Below are 25,103 nucleotides of genomic sequence, written 5' to 3'. Positions count from 1 at the left end.
AATACCACAAAAAGGTCATTAGTCAAGCCATTCCTTCCCCCTTTGCTTGGGGAGATGAGAAAAACAGCGTACTGATACTCTGGTAAGTTCTACAGTCCTGATGGAATTGAATACATTTATACTAAAATATCTGTAAAATTCTCTAATTTTTTTTTCATTTTTAAAGTTGAGTTTCTGTGGGCACCAAGATTTTCCTTTTCTGACTGAAAAAATGAGGTGTGTACTTAACACAATGGTAATGCTTCCAAACATATGGCTTCACGATATACATCTTATGTTTTTTATGTATGACTATGTTACCTAATTCTGGTCATTTCGACCTGAGACATCTACAGCAGTACTTCCAGGGAATGTTATTTCTCATAATAAAATTGACTCACGGAACTGACATTCCTTTCCTTGTCAGTGGATGTGGCCCTGTCTGCATATGACCCCTGAAACCACTGCAGTCAACATGTGACCATGATAGGGGACATCTCCAGCATGTCAAAGATGTCAAAGTGAAGAAATGGTGAGCTGTTAATCTTTGAGGAGGTTATCAAGGCCAAGAATTAACCCTATGACTGCCCTGTCCATGGACTTCCTATTATATGAAATAGTATATGAGTCCTTATAACTTAAACCATTTTTAATTGCATATTGTGTTTCTTGCAATAAAAGGTTTTCTGCTGCTCACAACATCTCCGTGGTGGCCAGCCTCCAGGATAGCCCTAACCATCCTCACCTCCTGGCATTCACATCTTGAATAGGGCTTGCCAGTCAGGCCATCAGATAACTACAGACCTAGCTGTCAGCTGACAGCAACCTCATAGGAGACTTCAAGCCAAAACACAAAATTGAAACATGCCTAAAGTCACCAGGGTGCTCACAATTAATAGTATTGTTTTGGGCTTGAGAGCTGTCTTACAAAGATAAAATAAATACAACACTTCATTTATTGATCCCCTACTAAAAACAGAATGCCAAGAATAAAATACACCAAATGATAAGAAAAGGAAAAAAAGGGGTAAAGAGTTGAGTGAGGAATTTGTTGAGGAACTTGGGAAAGGCAAATGCTAAGAAATATGTAAGTCATTGGAATAAAGGGAGGGCTGTGGCTGGGGAAGGGTATTTCCTCACAATGCTAATATCAGGACCAGAATTTTGAATAATACTGTCCAGACAAGAATGTCAGCCTCTGTACATTGCAAAAGGTCATATTAATTAGGTGAAATGAAGCCATTAGAAAGCAAGTCTTGGGATCAGTTCTCACACTGGCTTACAGAAGACTGGGTTCAAGAAAAACCTGCCCTTTTCCACCATCAAGCTATTGCAACAGATGTTTATTCAGTTTCTTATTTCCTAGGCACTGAGTTAAATATACGAATTCACTAATTCACAGAACTCCTTCTGTATATCAGGTGCTGTTCCAGGCACTAAAGATTCAGTGATTAGCAAAACAAAGGACTTTTCCTCTTGGAGTTATTTCACAAAGGGGTCTGGCAGAGAGGCAGGAAGGGGGAGATCATAAGCAAATAAACAAATGATCAAATAATATGTTTTCATACCATGAAAAAAATGCAATCAAAAATAACATAGGACAGTGGTGAAATGGAGATTTCATGCAAGGGGCAACTTTTGCTAGGGAATGGTCAAGGAAGTTTTTTCTTTCTTTGTTTTTTGAGGAAGTAACATTTCAACTGAGACCTAAGTGATGAGAAGACCACCACACAGATCCAGGCAAGGAGATTTCTAGGCAGAAGAAAGAGCAAGAGCAGAACCCTGAAAAAGGAATAACTTAGAGTGTTTTAGGGACAGAAATAAAATCAATGTGGCTAGTATGTGGGGAAAAGAAAAAGTGGTAGGAGGTAAGATTGAGGAAGTAGGCAAGGGCACAACCAGGCAATGCCATGGTGAATGAGAAATATGGAATTTTATTCTGGTTGCAAAAAGCAGTCACTGGAGGGCCTTAAGTAAGGGAAATAATTTATCCCTTTAAGCAAGGGATTTTATTTATATTCTGAGATCTTTCCGACTGCTGGGGGGGGGGGGGGGGGAATGAACTGTGAGCACCAAGAATGGAAGCCCAGAGATGAGTTAGACTGTGGCTTTTGCAATGATTCAGGAGAGAGGTGACTAGGACCAGAGCAGTGGAGATAGTAAGAAGTGGCAGGATTCTGAATTTATTTGGAGGCAGAGCCCTCAAGATTTGCTGATGGATTGGCTATCTGAGGAAAAGAAGGGCTCATGATGACTCCCTGGTCTGGGGCCCAAGGCCCCATGAGGAAGTCATGCATGGTGGTGTTACTCTTCTAAATCATAAAAATGGGAGAGGAACAGTTTTGCTAGGGAAATCAAGAGTTCTGCTTGGGCCACTAGATAATATGTTTCCTCCTGGTCCTAGAAAACCTCACAAACTCTTTACTCCTCCATTTATTCATTCGACAAAGTATTGTCAGGCACTGTTCTGGGTGCTGGCACTAACAGTGATCAAAGCAGACTGTTAACCTTAAAAATAAAACTGCCAGTTATTTTACCAGCAAAAATGGGTTTATTTGGGAATGGCAGAGAATTACAATCCAGGACAGGCAAGCCAAGGCAAAACCATAGGCAAGTCCAACAAACAAAAGAGAGGAACCTTATTTTATGGAGAAGAAGGAGGAAGTTGGGAGGGGTTGTTTTGAACAAAAGTCCATTGGAGAGAAGCAAGAGTTCAAGTGATGACAGTTTCTCATCGGCTGAGTTACAGGGGTGGTTAACCTCTTAAGGAAGATGCAATGTACTTCTTCTCATGTTGGGGCCTGTAAATGATGATTCTTTCCTGTTGAGAATTCTTCTGTTTGGTCTGTAATTGACAATTCTTCTCCGTAATTGTCACTGAGTGGTACCAGCACCCCCTACCAACCTCCCCTTCTAGCATCCCCAATCCATATAGTAAAGTTTTCATTTATTACTTTTCACAAGATTAAATTCCAGCCTTCAGGAGCTTCCATTCTAGTGAGGGAGCTAAACACATAAATAGGTAAATAAACAAATATAATTCAGTTAGTGATTATAGAGAAAAAAACTTACTTAATTCATCTACTCAGAAAGGACCTTCTCTTTACAAGCGACTAGGCTGGGTATGATTAGCCAGATTCTACCCTGAAAAGACACTAACATAAACTCTGGTACATAGACATCACAAAAAGAAGTCCCACAAAACATACTTCTAAAGCACGAAGTTCAAAGTACAATGCGATCAATTTCAAATGATAGCATCAAATAAGGAAAAATTAATGAAAGGTGTGGTATTCAAGCTGAACCTCAAAGGAAAGATAGAGTTTGGACATACGGTAGTGGCAGGGAGCTGCCTACCACAAGGAATACTAAGGGTGGGGGCTATAAATATAGGCCACGGCCAGATCAAAGAAAGCCACGAAAGCCCACCTGAGAATGAAACTCCATAGTTGGAAATGGTAGGGTAGAAAGAAGTAAATATCTCAGCCCACTTGAGGCAAAGTACAATGCTGGATAAATAGAATTTTGAGGAACATCTTAAAGGTCAGTTGTTTAACAACTGGTTGGGAAAGTTAACTCCTTATGCCCTCAGGAAACAAAACCCCTGGTGTTTTGTCAGGTGATAATGGTCAAATAATTCTACAGAAGAAAACTACCTATCCTCACTAGAAAGTTCTAACACCCTACCTTGACAATGCATTTCTGAAAATCCACAGCTGGGGCGCCTGGGCGGTTCGTAGGTTGAGCATCCGACTCTTGATTTTGGCTCAGATCATGATTCTAAGGTTGTGGGATGGAGCCCTTTGTAGGGCTCTGAGCTGAGTGTGGAGCCTGCTTAAGATTCTCTCTCTCTCTCTCTCTCTCTCTCTCTCTCTCTCTCTCTCTTCCTCTGCCCCCCCCCCAATAAAATAAAAAATGAAAATTAAAAAAAGAAAATCTCGGGGCGCCTGGGTGGCGCAGTCGGTTAAGCGTCCAACTTCAGCCAGGTCACGATCTCGCGGTCCGTGAGTTCGAGCCCCGCGTCGGGCTCTGGGCTGATGGCTCAGAGCCTGGAGCCTGTTTCCGATTCTGTCTCCCTCTCTCTCTGCCCCTCCCCCGTTCATGCTCTGTCTCTCTGTCCCAAAAATAAATAAACGTTGAAAAAAAAATTAAAAAAAAAAAAAAGAAAATCTAAAGTTGACAACCGATATTTGTGACTATTTTTCTGTCTCAGGTTTGCTTTTAGTAATGCATGGTGCCGCACGCATTTTAACTGAAAGCGTAACAGCAAAAACCTAAGCACATCAGGCCTCCATTGGAAGTCACTTGACTTAGCAGATAGACCTCAGATCGGCCTTTGAAAAACAAGACGTTTTTCAATAAAACAATAAAAGAACAGATGTTTCAGTACCTCCCCCTCTTTTTCTCTTTTTCGTCATTTACTGTTCAGGTTCTTATACAGAAGTCAGAACAAGATTACAGCCCTCTCCCCCCAACATATGCACTAACACACACACACACACACACACACACACACACACACACAACCCTGAATTTTGCAGGTTCGCCTAAGTGTGTGTGGCAGTACAAACCACCAAAAAGTCCAAAGGACAAGAGATCCAGCTGTGAGGGTGCACCTTGCCAACCATAACCACAGACCCTGAGGGCTTCCTTAGCACATCTGACTGGGCAAAGGGACTCACCTGGATGAAAAAGTGGTTTCAAACCTTTTGATTTTTATCAGTTGAAACCTGATATAAAGAAACTTGCAGGGAGTCCTCTCTAACCCACCACTAAGATTGCTCTCCTGACAAGAAGAGTTGATTGGTGTTATTAGGGAAAGAATGTGGAAGAAAGGTAAGTTTTTTCAGTCCTGATTGTGTGTCAGATGCCAAACCTGCCTTGGGGAAGTTCACCATCTCCCCGGGGAGAGCAGACTACAAACAAACACCAACAATTTTGAGTACAAGACAGCACAGGTTTAAAAAGTCCAGCACCACATGGTTGAGAAAAGAGTTCCTGCAGAAAGAGGGGGCAGCCTGAGGCTCCGTGACTAAGCCTTGGGTGATGGTGAGGGCAAGTTGGGCACTAAAGCAAGAAAGCATATTGTTTCTGTGAGACTGGTCTGACCACCAGAAGGGGTGGAGAACATAGGAGTGCAACGGGGAAATCGGGTCCTCCCTTGTCAATCACGAACACTGGTGCAGGCCCAGGGCATCCGCAGCCTCACGTGCCACGGAAATAGACAGCTGTACAGATTTCCTCAGGAAAACATTGAAAGCAAAAATTGTGATCACACCCAACCCTTTCCTCTATGCCCTGCCCAATCTCTCCCACGTCCCCAAAAGGAAGACAGCAGTAGGTCAAAATCGTTTGTTTATTCATTCATTCAGCAAGCATTTCTCCTAAGGGGCCTTTGTTTCCAGCAAGGGATGGACTCTTGCCTTTCGGCAGCACAGAGTATTCCGCAGCGAAGGGGCCCCCTAGTTGCCTGGCTCAGCAAGACCACATCACCACTGGAAGGGAAGGACGGGCTCAGTCGGGAGAAAGTCTTCCAGACTAGCATTCCAGTGGAGGCAGCGCCTTTGTAAATACGAGGGAAGAAAGGCGAGGTGAGAAGTGCTCTCAAATTGGGCCTGGGGGTGGTGGAATGAGTGAAATGTGTCTTCGAAAGGAAAACTGGGAACTCCTACACCTTCTCAGAAGAGCGGTTCCCCCACCCCGGAGGCCCATCTGGGATCCCCTTTCAAAGGGTCTCTGGCTTGCTGGTCGGCATGTAGTTTTTCCCCTACTAGGGTTTTCCACGTTGATACAAAAAGGATAGACCGACATGGAGCTGGCCCCACCAGGCTAGTTTTGAAGAGTGAAAGCAGGTCTAGACGGAGAAGAAAGAACAAGAACAGAAATCGACCATGGAGACAACGCTGCTGCGTTAGTCCAAGTTTGCGAGAGAAAAACCCCAAGTAAATCACAAAATAACAGGCAGGAGAGAGTTGGGTGGGCGGGATGTGTCCCCAAAAAGCCTGGAGGAGAAAGCAAAGACTGCTGGTAACTCGGACGGAAGGGAAATGAAGCAGAAGGCTCCTTAAAGACAACCGCATGTGTTGGGCACATATCGAGGTTGACATGAACAGGCCAAGATGAGCATGGGGGGTCTTTCCGGGCTGACTAGGAGACCGGAGAGAGTGGGGTTTGGCTCTCCGGAGGGCGGGGGGCGCCAGCGGGCGGAGCTACGGCCCCGACTGGGCCGCGGGTAGAGGGGTGGGACGGGGCGGGGCCTGCGGGCCCGGGCGGGCCGGGGGCGGAGCCCAGGTGGTGTTGATATACAAAGAGACAGCACCCCGGCGGCTGCGGCCCCGCCCCCTAACGCGTCCTCCTGGGCGGCCGCTATAACCCGCTGCTCGGCGGGCAGCTTCAGAGTCGTGCGACGCCGCCGTCCTGGAGCACTTTACCCACAGCACCGCTGGCAGCCGAACCACGCGTTCCCGTACACTCGAGCCTTTCCCTTGAGACGGCGGACGCCAGACGATTGGGGCGGCAATTTGCCATTTCCTTTTTTTTGCTAAAATTATTTTTCCTGCCTATTGTTGGGTTTTTTTTTTTTGGTTTTGTTTTTGTTTTGCGATTTTTGTTTAGCTGAGAAAACCCCACTGAAGGCGTTTTCGTGACGTCTCCGGGATACGAGAGCCGAGACCACCGAGGTAACGCGCGCGGGGGCGTCTGTGCAAAGGGCGCGGGCCCAAGCGGGAGTGGGGGAGGGGCGTCCGGGAGGGGCCGCGGCTGGAAGGCAGCTGCGGGGGTCGTTTCCTCCCAGGACTGGCGTTTGTGGTCGGCGGGGCCCATCTTCGACCCCGGCCCGTAAGGGGGTCGCCGCCCTCCTCCGGACGGGGGAGGGGCGCGGCGCGGGGGCCGCGTGCCCGCCGGGAGGGGAGCCGCATCCTCCCGTTAGGGGGAGGGGAACCAGCCCGGCCCGCGGCCCCGCTGCGGCAAGTCTTGTGACTGATTTGCATTAATAAAAAAATTAAATCGAGGGGTCCTGGAATTTGGGCGCAGCGGAGGTGGGTTCGGGCTTCTGGTATACAGAGGCCACGGTTGGGGAAGACGGGCCAGGAACATTTGATAATCGGCGATCGATATTGCATCAGTTTCCTTTCCGGGCATAGGAGGGGCCAGCCGGGCGAAGCGCTCGCGAGCCAAATGCCTGTAGACGAGTGTGCTCGAGGGCACGGGCGTGCGCGTGTAAACAAACCCTCGCCGCCTCTGCTTGCTGGGGAACGGGTGTTCTCCCCTTCTCGAGAGAGGACTCCTGTCAGCCCTTTATGCCCTCTTCGAGTCCGCTATGTGCCGCAGAGGCAATTCCCCGTGTGGGGACCGTGGGCACGAAAGGACGGATTACGCGCACTGCTGTTGCAAATCCTAGAAACGGGGAGCTGTGCGCCTGGGGTGCGCGCACACCTAACCAATGCCTGGCGTGCCTGTGCACGACCAGAGACGCTGGAGGAAAAGCAAAACAGCCCCCTTGCACCCCACTCCTCACACTTGGGATAATGGAGAGGGTGCAGTACCAAAATCGTTGGAGAGGGTCCGGAGGGCACGGGCCTCTGCGGGCACATCGCCGCGGTGGGACCATCTTTGTTCTTCGCGGCTTCGCTGTCTGTACTTTTCCGCCCCTTGGCGCGCCCCCGCCCCTCTCGCTCGGCTGGTACTTTTCCACTCGCCTGGCCGGGGATGAATCAGCCGCGCTGCGCCTCCCCGCGGCGTCACGTGACCACGGCGGGCGGGCGGGCGCTGCAGTCCTGACGCGCCGCCTCTACCTTCTTCGCAGGCAGCCGCGCGGGCCGGTGCACTGCCAAGGACAAAAGGAGCCCAGTGTTGATCGCTGTACCCTATTTCCTCCCGGTGCCAGCATGAAGAAAGCCGAAATGGGAAGGTTCAATATTTCCCCGGATGAGGACAGCAGCAGCTACAGTTCCAACAGCGACTTCAACTACTCCTACCCCACCAAGCAAGCTGCTCTGAAAAGGTAGGAGAAGTTGTGTGCTTTTTTTCTTAAAACGGCTTGGGGGGGGGGTCCGGGGTTCTTTACCCCCGACTCTGCTTCTGTTGCTTTAATTTACTGTAGCATTTGGAGAGTGTGTAATCTCTGAAAGAGTATCCGATTGTCGCAGTGACAGTATTTCGTGTGAAAGTCGACTCCTACTTAATTCTTAGGCATTTTACTAAAGGTGTGTGACAGCACTAAAGGGCAGTCTGTGTTCAAGCATTCCGTTGTATATTTCAAAAACAGTTCAGGTTTACCCTTTTTCTTTTTTTTTTTTTTAACCTCACAGCCATTATGCAGATGTAGATCCTGAAAACCAGAACTTCTTACTTGAATCGAATTTGGGAAAGAAGAAGTATGAAACAGACTTTGTAAGTTGAAAATAATAATTTGTGTGTCTGTGGCTTTATGGAGTAAAAGAATAGTTTTTCGTTTAGATTTCAATCTAACTTGCCCAAAGCTGGTTTTCTCCATTTAATTATTGTTATATGTTTGGTTATCGTTTTCCCTCTATGTAGCATCCAGGTACTACTTCCTTTGGAATGTCAGTATTTAATCTGAGCAATGCGATTGTGGGCAGTGGAATCCTTGGGCTTTCTTATGCCATGGCTAATACTGGAATTGCTCTTTTTATGTAAGTATGTGTAAGTAGTGAGTCTGCCATGCAGGGCAGTTAATATGACAATAAAACATACTTTTGGCTCCAGAGATGGAATTTACAGTTGAAGTAGTTGACTTAAAAATCATTTGTGTGAAATTTAAAATGAAAAATCCAAAAACCTCTTTATTCTGATGTGTAACTGCATGATACCAAGAAAGCCAATTAGGAAGAAGTAGGACAACACTTAAAACTAATAATTAAACCAACAGTCTTTAAATCAATTGGAATAGTTAAAAGTTGTAACGGATTGAATTGTGAAGAAGAACTATTGATAAATCCAAGGTGGTTAGAAATTTTGTTCTGGCAAAATGGAAAGCAAAAATACTAATAAGCATGGTACTTCCAAATTGGTTTATAAATGAGTTTCCCCAAGAACCTTTGCATAAGGAAAACAGACTTTTTAAAATATATAGGGTGTGGTGGTATTTGCTTAACCTGGAACATGTTTGTTCTAAGAAAAGTGAGTCATAATTTTCTGGACACTGAAAGAACCCATATGTGGTGTGGTTTTTTTGTTTTTTTTTTTTTTCCTTTTTAATATTTATTTCTTTCAGGTCTGTGTGGTTGCTACATGCCATAGCAAAGAAATAAATATTTTAATAAGTACTGGCTTTTAAATGTTTTTTTTTCCCTAGTTGCCCAATTAAAATTACTTATTCCAGTGCTTTCTAGCATAAATGCCTAGACTAGAATTTGGGGGCTATAGAAGACAGTGGTTGTTAACTGATGTGGGGTCACTAATCCTTGGAAAATAAGACAAGTGTGGACATTATGTCCAGAAAAGAAGTACAAAAGTACATGTAAATTTGACCATACATTTTCAGTGTTGTCTGTATCATAGCTGTTAAGTACCTATGGGCTCCTGGCTAAGGCAAGTTCTGTGGAAGATAGTGTGATTTATTGTGCAGATGAGGAAACTATACCTTACAGGGAGTATGGGATTGTCCCTTTTGTGACAGATGTGTTTTAGTTAGCTGCCTGGTGCCATCTACTCAAGTTATTTTCTCCAGCAGAATAGCATGTTCATGAAAGGAAAAGCAGATCTTTGCAAAGTTCTGCTTTGTGGTGAAATTCCACACTGAAGTTAAGCCTGGCTTTGAGCATTGGAAGCTAGGATTCCAGCAGCTTGCTTCTTTAGCGTGAAGCTTTTGAGAATTCTTACTAAGGGGAAGGACCAGGAATTTACATCGAAAGGACCCTAGAGTTTCAAAGTTTTTTTTTTTTTTTTTTTTTTTTTTATTTTTATTTATTTTTGGGACAGAGAGAGACAGAGCATGAACAGGGGAGGGGCAGAGAGAGAGGGAGACACAGAATAGGAAACAGGCTCCAGGCTCCAAGCCATCAGCCCAGAGCCTGATGCGGGGCTCGAACTCACGGACCGCGAGATCGTGACCTGGCTGAAGTCGGACGCTTAACCGACTGCGCCACCCAGGCGCCCCTAGAGTTTCAAAGTTTTTACTGGGGAGCTTGAATGGCGTCATTGTTAAATATTTGAAGTCCTTCCTGGCTCTTATTATAAAAACCAGAGACAGTCTTTAAAGGCTGCTGGTATGGTTATATGTTATAATTACACAAGACAAAATGGGGCACCTGTTTCATAAGTGAAAACAAAATTCTGATGTTACCCTTGCACTTTTGAAATTACCTATACTTTGGTAAAGTCTCTGTTTGATTAACCTTTTTAATAAATGGTTAAATAACATCAGGAGTGATGAAGTGAGTGTTTAATCCCATCAGTATCTTACAAGGTATATTTAGAGGATATAGAGGTATGCAGGTAAATGGGCCAAAAGCCACGTGGCTGCCATAGTCTGGTTACACAACTCTAGCTACGTTTATTAGGCAGACTCAGTCTTGAAATTGAAAGTGACCTCAAAGGTTATGAAGTCCATTCATCCCTCATTGTAATTTCAGTGTAAGAAAGAAGGGCTGAATTTGTCAACATACTTTGAACATTGCTTTTGATTACACCAACAACTTTGTACAGTTAGAAGTAAAAGTAAGGCTGATGGTGTCATTTTTCCACCTCAGACTAGACCCCATGAAACTTGTGGCATGAGAATGGCAGTTTTAATGCAACCACCTAGGTTTTAACTAACAGACATCCGGTTCTTTGCCAGACCTGATATGGTACCATATTCAGTGTTCGTGTACAGAATCAAAAAAAGGGGCTCTTGTTTGCAGAGTTTTCTGTGCTTTCTCTGGTTTTGACTTTTTTTGTTGTTGTTCTTTTTAATAAAAAGAAATCCATACTTTTCTTGGCTTGCCCAGGAGGGGAGGAAAGTAAAGCTGCAACGAGAAAGAAATTGTGCCCTTAAAACTAAGTGACATTAGGGAACCTTTAGTTCCTCCCTATTTTTTAACTTTTTTTCTGTTCCACCAGATGGAGGGGAGGAGATAGCCCAGTCAACTGATAGCCTGCTTGTTCTAGCACAGGCATTGTTTAACTTTGTCATATTACTGGGCCTGTATTTACACCATGGTGGGCAATATGGTATATTGTCACAGTGGTTACTTCTCTGACTTGTGCCCAGTTGTTTGTAAAGCTGTGCCTGACTATCTCTTTTCCCTTTATAGTCCCATTCCTCCTCCTATTTATGTAGTCCAGGTGGTCTCAAGATCTTTCCTGAACCTGTCTCGGTTGCATTTCACAAGTGCCTTGTGGGCTGGGTTTACTGGCAGATAATTACCACCATTTTATAGATAAAAGGAACTATTAAAATGCAGAGAAGTGGCAAGGATACAGTTAAATATTACAGTGCCAGAATCAAAGTTCAAGTCTCATGAGTCCACCACCTTAAAGTTGAGCTTTCCTGGGTCTCCCGACACCCTTGAGTCAGGAGGTAAACCCCTGCTTTAACCAGTATTGTAGAACTAACACCTGAGACACGGTGCAAGTTTTTAGTACCAGGTAAGAAAAGATGACACTCTAGCCAGGAGAGTAAACACCAGTCCTTGGAGGCTTTCTGTCTAGCGCAAGAACTATTAGGACACGTTACGTTCCATATTTAATGTGTAGCTACAAGCAAAAGAATGGTCTTTAAATACAGCTGTGCTTATTGATAACCCTGTGCCTTTTCCTTCTCTTCATCAGAATTCTCTTGACATTTGTGTCCATATTTTCCCTGTATTCTGTTCATCTCCTTTTGAAAACTGCCAATGAAGGAGGTATGGTAGCATTCTTGAGATTTCTAAAACAATTTATGCCTGTCACGATTTTCTCCCTTCATGCTTCTGTGTTCTTCATATTACAGGGTCTTTATTATACGAACAGTTGGGACATAAAGCATTTGGATTAGTTGGAAAGCTTGCGGCCTCTGGATCAATTACAATGCAGAACATCGGAGGTAAGGATTTTTAAAAGGTGATTTGGGTAGACTTTTTGCTCTTTGTGTAGCACAGAGTGGTGACACGTTACTTTCGGTGTCACATGCCACATTTTGCACTTGTAATGGTATAATTTTGTTTTCCTCCAGCTATGTCAAGCTACCTCTTCATAGTGAAATATGAGTTACCTTTGGTGATCCAGGCATTAATGAACATTGAAGATACAACTGGGTAGGTGCTAAGTAAGGTTACTCATAAGAAAAATTATAGTCTAAAATGGTTAGATACATTTTATCAAAGTTGGATACAAAATAATTACCAATAATTTTTCCCTAAGTGTTCCTGTTGAAATTGAGCAAGAAGTCCCCCATCAACTGAGCTGAACTCTTAAGAAAGAGGGCAGGTTGAAGCTAGTGCTGTAACTCTGAATAACTTCTGTAACCTGTGTGTGAAAACAGGTTTTCTAGAACTTCACTTTTTTATATTCATTGAGAGATTGTAGCTGAATAACAACATACTCCAACCTAAGTCAGGTTGAAGCTTTGAGTAATGTTAAAGACCAATCCTGTCTGATTTTTTTGTAAATTTGAAATTCTTAAAGTTTAAATCTGTTCAAAATGTATAATACCAGAAAATGTATGACCACACTGACCACACTGTGGAAACCTTATCCTTGTAGCAAAGTTATTCCTCCCAGTGGAGGAACAGGTTTTTATCTAAAGTAAACATGGGGAAGGATCATTCACTTGCCCGCCTGCAGCTCATTATCTCAAAGTAGAGCAATGTGGTTATCTCTTTGGCTTGAGAAATTTAATAAGCCACCTTAAACACTAGTTTTCTGTGGGGTCTTTGTTGCCGAAGTAAGTGGAGTAGAATTCACAGGGCATTTAGAGTTTGGAAACGGCTATTTAAAAGTGGGTATGGTTGATTACCTGGAAAGGAAGAGACCTCGTTAGAACTCTTAGGACACATGGGTAATCTTTTCTCTAAGTTCAGAAGGGACCTTTTGACTGTTTTTGGAGTCAAGGTGGGTCAAGGTGTCACAACATACTTTTGACAACCTGGAATAAATCCTGGTTTGGGGAATTGGGTTTTGTTGTCTTTTCTTTGCCTGTGTATTTTACCTAAGTATGAAAAAGTCTCCTTGTTGACGTGTTGAATAAGTACTTGTGCTAATGGATGTCTGAAGGAAACTTGTTTTAAATTTTCTTGTCTCTAGCATTAAAAATTGCAGGCTCTAAAGCTATCTGTTACAGAGTTGGTGTACAATTCTTCTAAAAATGCTTCAAGATAAGATTACTGGCCTAACAATGCTGCTTTGTTCCTTACATTAGTATCAAGCCTTTAAGAAGCATTTTATGTTATGAATCAGCTGGCAGCCTTCCCAGAGCAGACAGTGGGACAAAAGTTATACTGTTCACACCCCATTTCTAACCTGAGTGAATATTCAGCTAGCACAGAGTTAGACATTTATTCCTGCCTATGCTCTGTCTGTGAATAAGCGGCACTTTTTCCAAACTTGTCTTTTTTGTGTGTTTATTTTTATAGTATTTCTATAAAGTGAGTCCCAGGAGAAGATGTGTCTAACGTTCTGGGGATTTTCGTGATTGGTTTTGACCTTGTTTCTCTTTTCTTTAATTCAGACTGTGGTATCTGAACGGTGACTATTTGGTTTTGCTGGTGTCGCTGGTGCTCATTCTTCCTCTGTCACTGCTGAGAAACTTAGGTGAGCAAACTCCTCTCAAAAGAATTGAAATGAGCCTCTCACCAGCTAGTTGGCTTGCCCTTAATAGAAACGGAAAGCCAAAAGGTCCCCAACACATAACTTTGGAAGCGGGAGAATACACCCCTGTGTAGGCCTTTCAAAATCCTATGGCCAGGGGCTAGAATGTCTTGTTGACATTTGATAATATCTCTGCTTCATAAATAATCATACAAAATGAAAGTTTCCACTCTTTCAGTTATTTATTTTTACATAATTCTATACCTGGGTATATAAGAATTAGAAATTTCATATTGTGTTCATACTAAAGTCTTCTAGGCAGCATTGAGTTATTTACTTGAGAAAATATATTTGCTTGCAATCTGCTGAATTAAAGTTTAATTTCTGCCCCTCTTACAGGATATTTGGGATATACCAGTGGCCTTTCCTTACTGTGCATGATGTTCTTTCTGATTGTGGTAGGTATAATTTTTCTGTAACACTAGAGATTCTCTTATGAGCCCAGTCACACTATTCAGTTTAACAAATGCAAAATTATTCAATTTAACAAATGCAAAATAATGTTTTCAGGTGATTTGCAAGAAATTCCAGATCCCTTGTCCTGTGGAAGTTGCCTTGATAATTAACGAAACAGTAAACAGCACCTTAACACAGCCAACAGCTTTTGCACCTGAGATGGTATTTAATGTGACTGATGATGATACTTGCAAACCACGTTATTTTATCTTCAACTCCCAGGTAACTGAATATAGTCTTTATTTCCTTAAAGTAAGATTTTAGGGAAGAAGAGAGGGAAACTCTCCACCAGAAATTAATTCCCAAGGAAAAGGGAGGAGAGTTAATAGCTACTCTTCAACCATGAGTAGCTAGTTATTGAATTATTGAGGACTGAGAAGAAAGCCGTAGGTTTGTATCTTAATATAGATGGAGAAATGAACGAATCCTATGATGTTAATAATTGACACATTTAGAAGTTAGGATGTTGGTCACACTTAGTGAACAGATTAGAAGGGAATCTAATTATGCAAGGGAGACTTTGAGGTTCTGATCCTAAAATTCATTAATACAAAATAGAAGCTGCAAAACTGTGGTAACACAACGTGTTCCATAAGGATTTTAAGTAAATTTTTACTTTTTTTTTTGCAGACTGTCTATGCTGTGCCAATTTTGACCTTTTCATTTGTCTGTCATCCTGCTATTCTTCCCATTTATGAAGAGCTGAAAGGGTGAGTGCTTTACTTATTTTTATATACATTCATTGGGAAAGTTAGAAAAGTATTAGATTACTGCGATAACTACTGCTAAAATACAGATTTGTATTTTTCTCTGAACTTACACAGCCGCAGCCGTAGAAGAATGATGGATGTGTCCAAGATTTCATTTTTCGCTATGTTTCTCATGTACCTGCTTGCTGCCCTCTTTGGATACCTGACATTTTATGGTAAATAATGTCTGGATTTCAGAAAAAGACACTTTGTGAAATAAAATCGATACTTTCTTGTGTATAATCTATCACTTGTATTCTGTCTATTTTGGTATATTTCATATCTGTGATGAGAACCTGAATTTGGAGCTTTAGACTATAGGAATATAGTGTATTTAATCTGTGACTTCTCAAGTCCAGGTTCATCTCATTAGTCATGTGATGGCATTTGTATGTGATGCGCTTGCACCTAAATTCATCCTCCCCACCTCCTCTTCCAATCACCTTTCTGTTATACAACACAAACTGTAAGCCAGACCATGGGATTTAGCTATTTAGCTCCTGTTGTTTTTGATGGGGGTCATGTGGCTAAATCTGCTTGGTATTTAGGAAAATTTCCCTTCAATGTTATTTTAATTGCATTAACCCTAATTCCAAATTAATCTTATTAGCCTCTTAGTTTATAGTCGTTTTGTGAGTAGCTAATAACTGGTGTAAATTTGCTGTAAGTTAGATTTGTTAGATTTTCTACCTGATCTCTAGAGGAAATGGCACACTTGAAGCTTTTTTTTTTCTTTTTTTTTTTTGTCTTTCCCCATAGAACATGTGGAGTCAGAATTGCTTCATACCTACTCTACTATCATGGGAACTGATATCCTCCTTCTCATCGTTCGGCTGGCTGTGCTAGTGGCTGTCACTCTGACAGTACCAGTAGTGATTTTCCCGGTAAGTAATCCCCTCCCTGCTCTGCTTTCATTCAGTAGGAATGCGTTTTTAAACATGTGGATATTTGTGAGCAACACCAAGTTGATGGTCGTTTTCGAGGGATTTTTTTTTTTTTTTAATACTTTGTAGATTTTCCAAACATCTTGGGGCATTTTTTCCATAATTGAAGATCTAAAATGATCTTCCGGCATCCAGATGTTAAGGAAACAGCAGCAGAGGAAGGGACACAATTTAACAATTTAGAAAGCTGCTTTTTTAGATATATTTCCCATTATTTGGGATTTTTTTCTCCCATTAATTCAAAGCTGGAATTGCAATTTCTGTATGCGTTTTCTTTTGCAGATCCGGAGTTCCATAACTCACTTGTTGTGTGCAGCAAAAGATTTCAGTTGGTGGCGTCATAGTCTCATTACAGTGTCTATCTTGGCGTTTACCAATTTGCTTGTTATCTTTGTCCCAACTATTAGAGACATCTTTGGTTTCATTGGTAAGTTTGAGCAAGTGTCAGAAGTTTTTTCACATATCAGGGATTTTAAAGTTTAAAAAATGAACAACAAGCGACTCACTGATTTGTCAAGACGATTTGTCAAGAAAATCTTCTTTTACAGGTGCATCTGCAGCTGCTATGTTGATTTTTATTCTTCCATCTGCCTTTTATATCAAGCTAGTGAAGAAAGAACCTATGAAATCCGTACAGAAGATTGGGGTGAGTGAGATACCCTGACTACCAGAAACTGTAATCTTCTAACCAGAATTTCCTCACCTGGTTTTAATTTTAGTCTCTTAGCTGTTTGTTGTGGTTATACTTATGAGTTTCTAGCAAATAGTTCTATAATGGTATATTCTGCATACCGGTGGAAGGTTGGGGGACGGGCGGTGAAAGACCATTTTGCTTCTAATACAAGCCTAAGTTAATTGCAGGAAAGCTGTTGAGATATTTTAGAGAGAGGAATAGAGATAAAGAGTGGAGATACTGACTCAGCTTTCAGTAGTAGTTTAACTGGTGTTTGCTGGAGTGCCCCTTGTGACAGACACTCAAATAGGCCTTCTTGTTAAAGGAGAGAACTGAACTAACCATCTTCAAAGCAAAGCTGTGGGGAGCTGTCACAACACTTCAAAGTGCCATAACGTACTTTAAAGTGGAATAACAACTAATTTTACAAAGAATATGATATGTTAACTGGTGGTGGGGCTATTTAGGGAGAAGACTGCTTTTTAGTTGTTACTCTGCTACAATTCAAGTCTGATTAAAGAACTAGAATTGCTTATAAAAAAAAAAACTGCCATCTTGTTTTATTCAAAATACATAGTGGCAATAATTGCAGGGGGTAGAATTAGGAGTAAAGTTACTCCTGTCTCTTTGGAAAACTTCTGGCCCTGATGCAGGCTGCATTTTAGGATGACTTCGGTTTGATTCTGTGATTGAAGTTTTTGCTTTAAAAAATGCAAAAAATCCAAAACAAAAAATCAGTCCCATTCTATTACATGAAGGAGTTTATTAAGCAAAGAACATTTATTTACCTTTTCATTTGAGACAAAGGAATGAAAAAGCAAAACTTTGGCAGATTTCAAAAGTAGACTTATTTTGTACTGCAGGTAACCCCCTGGTACCTTAACAACAGTTTAAATATCTTTAGCAAGTTAGCAAGGTATGTGAAATGCTGTCAGCGTAATTTTAGTAATTACAAGACTGTTTTTAAAAGTAAGAAGGAATGTTGAGTGGATATATTTCTTTGCTTGCTGATCAATTTCTCTTTGCTCATTGCAGGCTGTGTTCTTCCTATTAAGTGGCATAGTGGTGATGACCGGAAGCATGGCCTTGATTGTTTTGGATTGGGTGCACAATGCCCATGGAGGTGGCCATTAACTGGCACCACTGAAACTCCCATAGTCCACTTGATGCCAGTGTTGAGTCAACTCAACTCACTATGAAATTTCACCTAATGTTTTCAGTTTCACTTCCTTTTGAAGTGCAGATTCCTCGCTGGTTCTTCTGAGTGCAGAATAAGTGAACTTTTTTTTTTTTTCTTTTTAAAGAAATTATTCTGTATACTAGAAATGGATATTAACAACAAAACCACGAGTCTCGGGTTAATGGAAGTGACAATTTTATTCCATTCCAGAGAATGGACGAACTCTTAACTTTTATCAAGCCACATGTTTGGCTGTGTCATTGTTTAACTTGGATATTTTATGATTTTACTTGAATGTGCCTAATGGAACCATTCGATGTGAGAAACAGTTCTTATTAATTTACAGCAAAGTATTGAAATAACCATTGAGGAAAACACTATTATGTTTTTGTACCAAAAATATTTAAAGACCTCAGAAGCACTATTTTACTTTTAAAAAAATTGCTTTTTTTTTAAACCTTCTCCAAAAACAACTGTTAACAAATTCCATTAAGAAAAACTCATTGGTATTTAAAAACAAATGTTAGTATTATGAAATTATTTGCCTTTTTGTAGGCATAATAAGCCAAATACTTTTTTTACCCAAAAAATTTTTAGAGAAAATGATGTAATGAAAAATTGTACCATGAATAGGAGCATAGTTTTTTCCATTCAGACTTCACCATTAAAGAATAATTGAATATTGTTATACCAAATCAGGTGAACTTGTTCATCACTTTTCTTCTGTGGCCCCAAATAATTTGCTTCGTTCAGACTGAGCTATTTATGGCTTCAGTCTGTTAGAATGGAAGATACAATGCAAATATTTCTGTGGAAAGTAAAATAACTAATTTTGAGGTACCAAATAGTGCAATTGGGTAAAACAGGGTTTATTCAGTTGCATCTGTCTCCAGAGTTGTATTGACAGCTCTGGGTTTTTTGGGCCAGCCCTTTTTTGACATTGCTTCCAGCAGTGGAAAATGAGCATTTGATGGCTACAGGCCAAAACTATTGTATCCAGAGAGTGCAACTTTTCAAAATGCTCATCTGCTCCTGGAAGTGTGAATTACTTGATAATGTATGGCTTAGTTGTGTTCATGTTTTGTCTACAGTAGAGGTCTAATTTCACAGGTTACACCGATATTTGGTATAAGTTCTCTTTGTATAGGCCACTGGGTTTCTCATGCAGTAATTTTTTAAAAACTCATTTGCACTGGATTGTCATCTCATTCTTGTACAACACAGAATTGTTTACATCCAACAAGTGGTTAGCTAGGGAAACCAGTGCAACCTGAGTGTAAGGAGTTGGTCCAACTGCATGTGCACCCTGCCATTTCAATGCCAGTTAGAAGTGAAAAAAATTACTTGGCTTTAAGAGCACATTTATTGTACGTTATGGTGTATGGTGAATATATTAAATAATGTGGTACTTTGCTCATCAGGCATAATGTCTAAAATCCAGTATATACATAATTCCATTAGTGGTTGAGGGAAGCAAATAATGGAATCATTAATTGGTCATCTGGCTCTTAAGGTTTTCTCTTGAACTAAGCATTTCTAGTTGTAGGCAAGGGCCAGAAATGTGGCAGACATGGTTTTTGTTACACATTCTTGTATTATATGTGAGTAAATTGCAGACAGGATGTGTCTGTAAAGACCCTTGTGGATGGAACTGGAAGACGTCTTGTAGTGCTACATTGGGTGAAACCAATGGTCCATTTTTGTTTCTACAAAAATTGAGTAATTGGGGACCATCTAGAAAGGCAGTGAGAAGATGGATTCTACAGCACTGCTTTCATTTAATTGGGCTTTGGCACTCCCTTCAAATCCAGAACCTCACCTCTAGTTCAGACCGAGAATTGGCACTTCTACTTGAGTTCCTGGAAGGATTGCCGACTTTGTATCTGAGACCTGCCAGGGAATATACCAAGTAGAGTTGTTTTCTACAGTTTACATCCTTTCAATGTGGGAGAAACTACCATGGCAACCAGAAAGGAATGGAAAAAAGAATTTTCTTCTCACAGCGAATTAATGTGGGGAGGCTCCTTCAATCCTCTTTGGCTGTTTGAGGTTCAAAATGAACTGCCTAGAGTAAATTCCATTGCATGATATTCTTGGAGCTATCTTGTCTGCCTTGAGGTTCCTAAACAGTGAATTCCCATTAATGAGCAGTCTTCAGTATTAAAACCACTGTCTTGTCACCTCATTTTGCATTACTGTCTTCCGTGGATGTTTCAGTTATAACTGTAATGTTATTTATAGAACAGCATTAATCCATTAAAGCTAACCTATTTTTCAATATTTATGATAATCTGTACATACATTGTCTGTCCATATGTATTTGTAATATATAATGTATATAATGTCAGGTTTGGGTCTGGGTTCAAGTGTATATATTCCTGTAAGTTTCTTAACTGCATTTTGATGAATTCACATTATGTATCTATAAGAATTGTCCCCAAAGTACCTGTACAGAGATTTCAATATAAACAAATTGACAAATTATGTAAACACTAAAACCTTAAAGTATTCTTTAAGTTGTATTTGCAATAAACAGACTGGATGAACATCACATTTTTTCATGAAAACTTGGTGCAAATTCAGATCTCTTATTTAAATTTTAAATAAGGTCTAATTTTCAAAATGCAGTAGTTTCAAAATGTGATCTAGTGTAATGAAATCAAATGTGATCTAGTGTAATGAAAGATCTTTGAGAACCTGGGTGTGTTAGCTTTATGTATATAGTGTAAATACCCCCACTGTACTGTTAGAGGCCAACACTTCCACTAGGACTTGTTGGCAAAGAGTGCTACACCGTTTCAATGAAACAATGTATGTTTGTTTTAACTGAACTAAAATAAATACATGCTTAATCCTGAGTAGTCCGTGTTTTCTTTGAGGTAATGGGATAAACAGTCTCTGATGTATTTTACATCAGGACCTACTGAGGTGTCCATATAATGGTAAGGAGTATGATGAGAATGGTCAGAAAAAAGTTTTCAAGTTCCTAAAAGTGTGAAGAGGGAAGGAAGAACCTGCTGAAAGGCCTCCCAAGGACCCAGAGTTGGGCCTGCTGTGGGTAGGCCAGTAGTGCATCAGGATCACCTGGGAGCTTTTTATGAGTGCAGCTACACAGTCTGATTCCATAGGTCTGGAGGGCAGCCCACAGGTCACCCCCACCCCAGAAACCTACCCCAGCTGATGCTGAGGCACAGATAAAACTAAGGGGTGCTGAAATAGGCCTAGGAAGAAGTCCTGTGGAGTTCAGCTTAGGTGAGGTCCCAGGAAAGCATCAGCACTGTGGCTGCAGACGAATCCACAGACAGGCTGAAGTTTATCTGAGTGACACTAGATGGGAGAGGGGTTGCTAAGATACACAACGGTAGTTCAGGTATGGCCTACTGATAGCCTTCAAAGCTTAGAGCATGTGCAGTGAAGTATCCAAGGCCAAAACAAAAGAAGATACAGCACCAGGTGTGCTTGGGAGTGGTTGCAAAGGCCACAATTTTTCTGCAAGTGCAATGGTTAAGTGGGAGGGCATTATTTGTGGTTAGAAAGTAGAGCAGAATATGCAATACCTCCGAATTAACAAAAGGCTTAGAGGTGTCAGTTACTCATCTGAGTGTTCATTGCACACCTACTGCATACAAATAACATGCCCTTGGGAAAGATGATGAGGTTGTGTGTCACACTCCAGTTTTAACAGAATCCAGACACTTTGAGCCATTCCAAAAAGAAAAGGGATACCGAAATGAAGCAGAATACCAATTTAATCTGAAACTAGGGATATATTTGGTGGGTAGGTCCACTCGAGAGATGAAAATACAGTTCTATAACCAGGTAGTTAGCTATTCCCAAAAGATCTCTCCAGTAAACCCGAGGAATATTCTAGGAACACTTCTAACTAAAGAACAAGAGCAGTCTGTCCTGACTTGGCAATACTCTTTCCTGGACAATTGGCTTAGTTAAGTTTCTGGTAACAGTAAAGAAAATCCATTTAAATTAGGTTAAGCAAAAATGGTGGCAAAGGAAGAGAACTCAGAAGATCAGGTACCTCAGAGAATTAAAAGAAAAACAGGCTTCCGAAAGGTCAAACACGAGATTTGTTCCAGAGACCTCAGTGACAGAAACATGTGAGACTTCACTACAGAACTCTGCAGTTAGATTGTGAGCAATTTCCTCAGCCAACTTCTCTAGATAAACATTGGCTAATACTGGGTCCTGATCTCTACTATAGCCAGGTTGGCAGGGTGACACAGGACAAAAAGGGCTTCCAAGACCCAGCCCCGTGATTGGGAGAACAGTTCCCCGAGGAGGAGGAGGAGGAGGAGGAGGAGGAGGAGGAGGAGGAGGAGGAGTGAAATGGTCATGGGCTGGAAATAGGGTCACCAACTGTCACAGCTTTCGCACTAGAAGTACTGCATTCTAGGAAACCCCTCAGTCCATTCAAACTGGGATGGTTGATCACCCTAGCTAGCAAGGCATACAGGAAAGTGATAAAACGGCTTTGCAGTACTGATAATCTCATTTTCTCTAATTTCCTTTTTCTAGCCTCCCAGGGAGAACACCAGTCTTCTTTTACAACTCTGCCCCAAATCAATGGATTATATCTTCCTCTAATTACTTTTTTTTTCTGATTCCCCCCCCCATACGTCGTAAGTTTCCTAAGAGCAGACACCTGTCTTTTCATTAATATGTCCCCAACATTCACAACAATCTAGCACATCACACAGAAGTTGAGAAAAGGCTCCAAGTTTTAAGCAAAAATTTACTAAATGCTTGTAAAATAAATACAGCAAGTACCATGAAATTAAACACTCTGACTTAAAAGATAATAGTTTCTTCATCTTCAACCAATAGCCTATGACAGGAAGGCTTCTTGCCTAGCCTGTGATCTGCCTCCAGGTGGCAGAAGCCATCTTTAACCTCTACTACATACATGTGATTTTGCGGTGGTGAAATCTATTTCGAATCCTAGTCAGACTTGGTTGTGTTCCACATATTGTGAGGGAAAAGTTCACACAGTAAGTCTGGTTGCTTACTACTTATGTCTTCAAGGGAACCATGAATGTCTCTTGGCCAACTCCTGGGAATGTGGACCTCAGAAAGTTTTTTATGCTAGTGACTAATGGTATTGTTACATATACCTAAAGCAATGGACCATGCTATCCTGGCTTTTCAGGTTGCTCTACACAGACACCAAGATTAATGACATGCACCTGGTTTCATTGTTGAGATCCTGAGTTTTGGTTGCCAAGACTGGTTGCCAAGCAGAATATGCCTACGTAACCAGTCCCCCATAAAAGCCTTAGACCTTGAGACTCATTTTGGCTTCCCTGAGCACAGACATTCCACACACATCCCTGTAGTTCACTGCTAGAAAAAAAGCACTCATTCCTGTGTGGCCTCAGACAAGGAAGTTCTTAGGACCCTGTGCCGGACCTCTCTGGATTCCAATGTTACGTATCCTTTTCCTCTTCCTTTTGCTCTGTACCCTTTGCTGTAATAAATCTCAGTAGTGAGTATTACCGGCTATTGAGTCTTGGGAGTCCTTCTGGTGAATCACCAGATGAAACATGTATGGTGTCTGTTTCTTGTCTACACCATCAGTTTACAAACCTCAGTATTTCTTGCCTTCTCCACGAAGAATCTACTCACAATGAAAGCCTCAAAGCATCACTGAGCAAGTTTGACTAAATATTGTTTGGAATGTGGGTGTTCAGAGGATTGGACAGTAAAGGAGATTTTTTACATTACATGTCCTACTGTGTGCCACTTCATAAAATACCATTTGACACATTTCTTCTCCCAAGTCCCTTTGGCTGTGCTGTGCACAAGAGATTCTCTGTCTGGCCTTCCTCCCACAACACACACACAGCCTGTCCTTGATGCCCATGAGCAATTCAACTCTGTCTTTGAGCAATTCAACTCTGTCTTCAAACCTGCTTATCCTTCTCAAACGAACAAAAGTTTTGAAGTCATTAAGATTCACTTTCCTGAGATGGCATTTTACTGGACACATATTTACTGGACTCATCTTAGCAGTCTTCCTAACCACTTACTTTCCCTGAAAGAAGTTCTGGTAAGTTCAACTTCCTTATATGATTATATTAAAAATATCTGATGTAGGGGCGCCTGAGTGACTCAGTTAGTAAAGCATCCGACGATTTCAGCTCAGGTCATGATCTCACAGTTTGTGAGATGGAGCCCCACGTAGGGCTCTGTGCTGACAGCATGGAGCCTGCTTGGGATTCTCTCTCCCTCTCCTTCTGCCCCTCCCCAGGTCATGCCCCCCCACACACACACACTCTCTCTCTCTCTCTCTCAAAATAAATAATACACATTAAAAAAATATATCTGATGTAAGGTCCAATCTATCAATGAGATAAAAGCAGAGCTGTGTGGGTTGAAATGGTGAGGGGTGAGGTCTAGAGCCTAACGGCTCTGGCTCCCAAACCCTTTCTACCTGCTTCATCTCTCCACCATGGCCCACAAGGAGCTACTTTAAAATCTAAAGCCCCATGAACATACTTTGAAAACATGAGTCTAAGTTCTTTCAGAAGAACAAGACCCCGAGATACCAAGAACCTGCTGGCCTGAAGTTCAACTACTGAGTCACCATTTTCTAATAGTCTCTTTCTCCCCTATTGACAAGATGGTGGCCCAGGCATCCCGTCTACAACCCGATCATCTTTACCTTGGAACAGCCCACTAATCTCATGATTGACACTGGGTCACACAGAGGCCAAGTCTCCTTGATATGTATATATTGCTGAGGAAACACTCATGTCCTTCCAGGTATCTCTAATGTGGGACAGGTAAAGAAATCAAAGTAGAAAACAGACATAGATGTTGAACAATCCATTTCCTGTCCCCGAGTCAACAATGATGCCATTGCCAAGAATCGCCTTCAGTTCACTGAAAGAAGGTGTGGTCTTTTCAAAAAGGTAGGGAGAGAAATCTTTGAAAAAAAAACCAAAAACAAAACTGAACTCTGGTTTGATCTAGTTCTAGGGGTCTTTAGTTTTAAATGGACAACTGAGCACAAACAAATCCTGTAAATCATCTGTTTCCAAGGGGCTTGGGACATTACTTCTAGGTCCTCAAAGTAGAGCTTTAAGCTTCTAAAGCTATATACATTGTTACTAAAAATGTGGCAAAATCACACATCAATAAAATTTTTTAAAGAGAGGCATCTGGTCAACAGGCAGTAAAAGGAACCAGATATATTGAAGAGGCCTATTTTAAGGATGTAATTCCAGTACGCAACTGTTTATTTTTCTTGAGGGGAAAAGCATCCCATAAGTTTTGGTAAATGATGAATTTTCTTTCAGTGTCTCCAATTTACTGCA

General features: G+C 41.6%; 1 protein-coding gene across 4 annotated transcripts; it reads left to right on the top strand.

The window, feature by feature from the left end:
- Positions 1 to 6,308: 6,308 nt before the first annotated feature.
- Positions 6,309 to 20,630, top strand: SLC38A2 (solute carrier family 38 member 2). 4 transcript variants are annotated; one of them, XM_030322405.2, is made up of 16 exons: positions 6,309 to 6,659; positions 7,865 to 7,981; positions 8,289 to 8,370; positions 8,518 to 8,633; positions 11,755 to 11,828; positions 11,915 to 12,007; positions 12,137 to 12,218; positions 13,631 to 13,713; positions 14,110 to 14,168; positions 14,281 to 14,448; positions 14,857 to 14,936; positions 15,051 to 15,151; positions 15,735 to 15,859; positions 16,202 to 16,346; positions 16,468 to 16,565; positions 17,628 to 20,630. In XM_030322405.2, exons 2-16 carry the CDS (start codon positions 7,866 to 7,868, stop codon positions 17,724 to 17,726), a joined length of 1,521 nt encoding a protein of 506 aa, XP_030178265.1. In that variant the 5' UTR covers positions 6,309 to 6,659; position 7,865; the 3' UTR covers positions 17,727 to 20,630. The 4 variants fall into 4 exon arrangements, with proteins under 4 accessions (XP_030178265.1, XP_030178264.1, XP_032449846.1 ...); XM_030322404.1 differs by having other exon boundaries at positions 6,353 to 6,659; positions 7,784 to 7,981; XM_032593955.1 differs by lacking the exon at positions 8,518 to 8,633 and having other exon boundaries at positions 6,354 to 6,659.
- Positions 20,631 to 25,103: the final 4,473 nt, after the last annotated feature.

This window comes from Lynx canadensis, chromosome B4, assembly GCF_007474595.2.
Source record: "Lynx canadensis isolate LIC74 chromosome B4, mLynCan4.pri.v2, whole genome shotgun sequence".
Classification (NCBI taxonomy): domain Eukaryota; kingdom Metazoa; phylum Chordata; class Mammalia; order Carnivora; family Felidae; genus Lynx; species Lynx canadensis.
This window is presented reverse-complemented; position numbering and strand designations above follow the sequence as displayed.

What these genes read in the sequence shown, in the direction of transcription:
- SLC38A2 (XM_030322405.2), top strand. Translation starts at nt 7,866, where the DNA reads ATGAAGAAAGCCGAAATGGGAAGGTTCAATATTTCCCCGGATGAGGAC. An exon ending in GAAAACTGCCAATGAAGGAG is followed by an intron (nt 11,829 to 11,914) that starts GTATGGTAGCAT and finishes TTCATATTACAG; the next exon opens with GGTCTTTATTATACGAACAG. An exon ending in AGACATCTTTGGTTTCATTG is followed by an intron (nt 16,347 to 16,467) that starts GTAAGTTTGAGC and finishes CTTCTTTTACAG; the next exon opens with GTGCATCTGCAGCTGCTATG.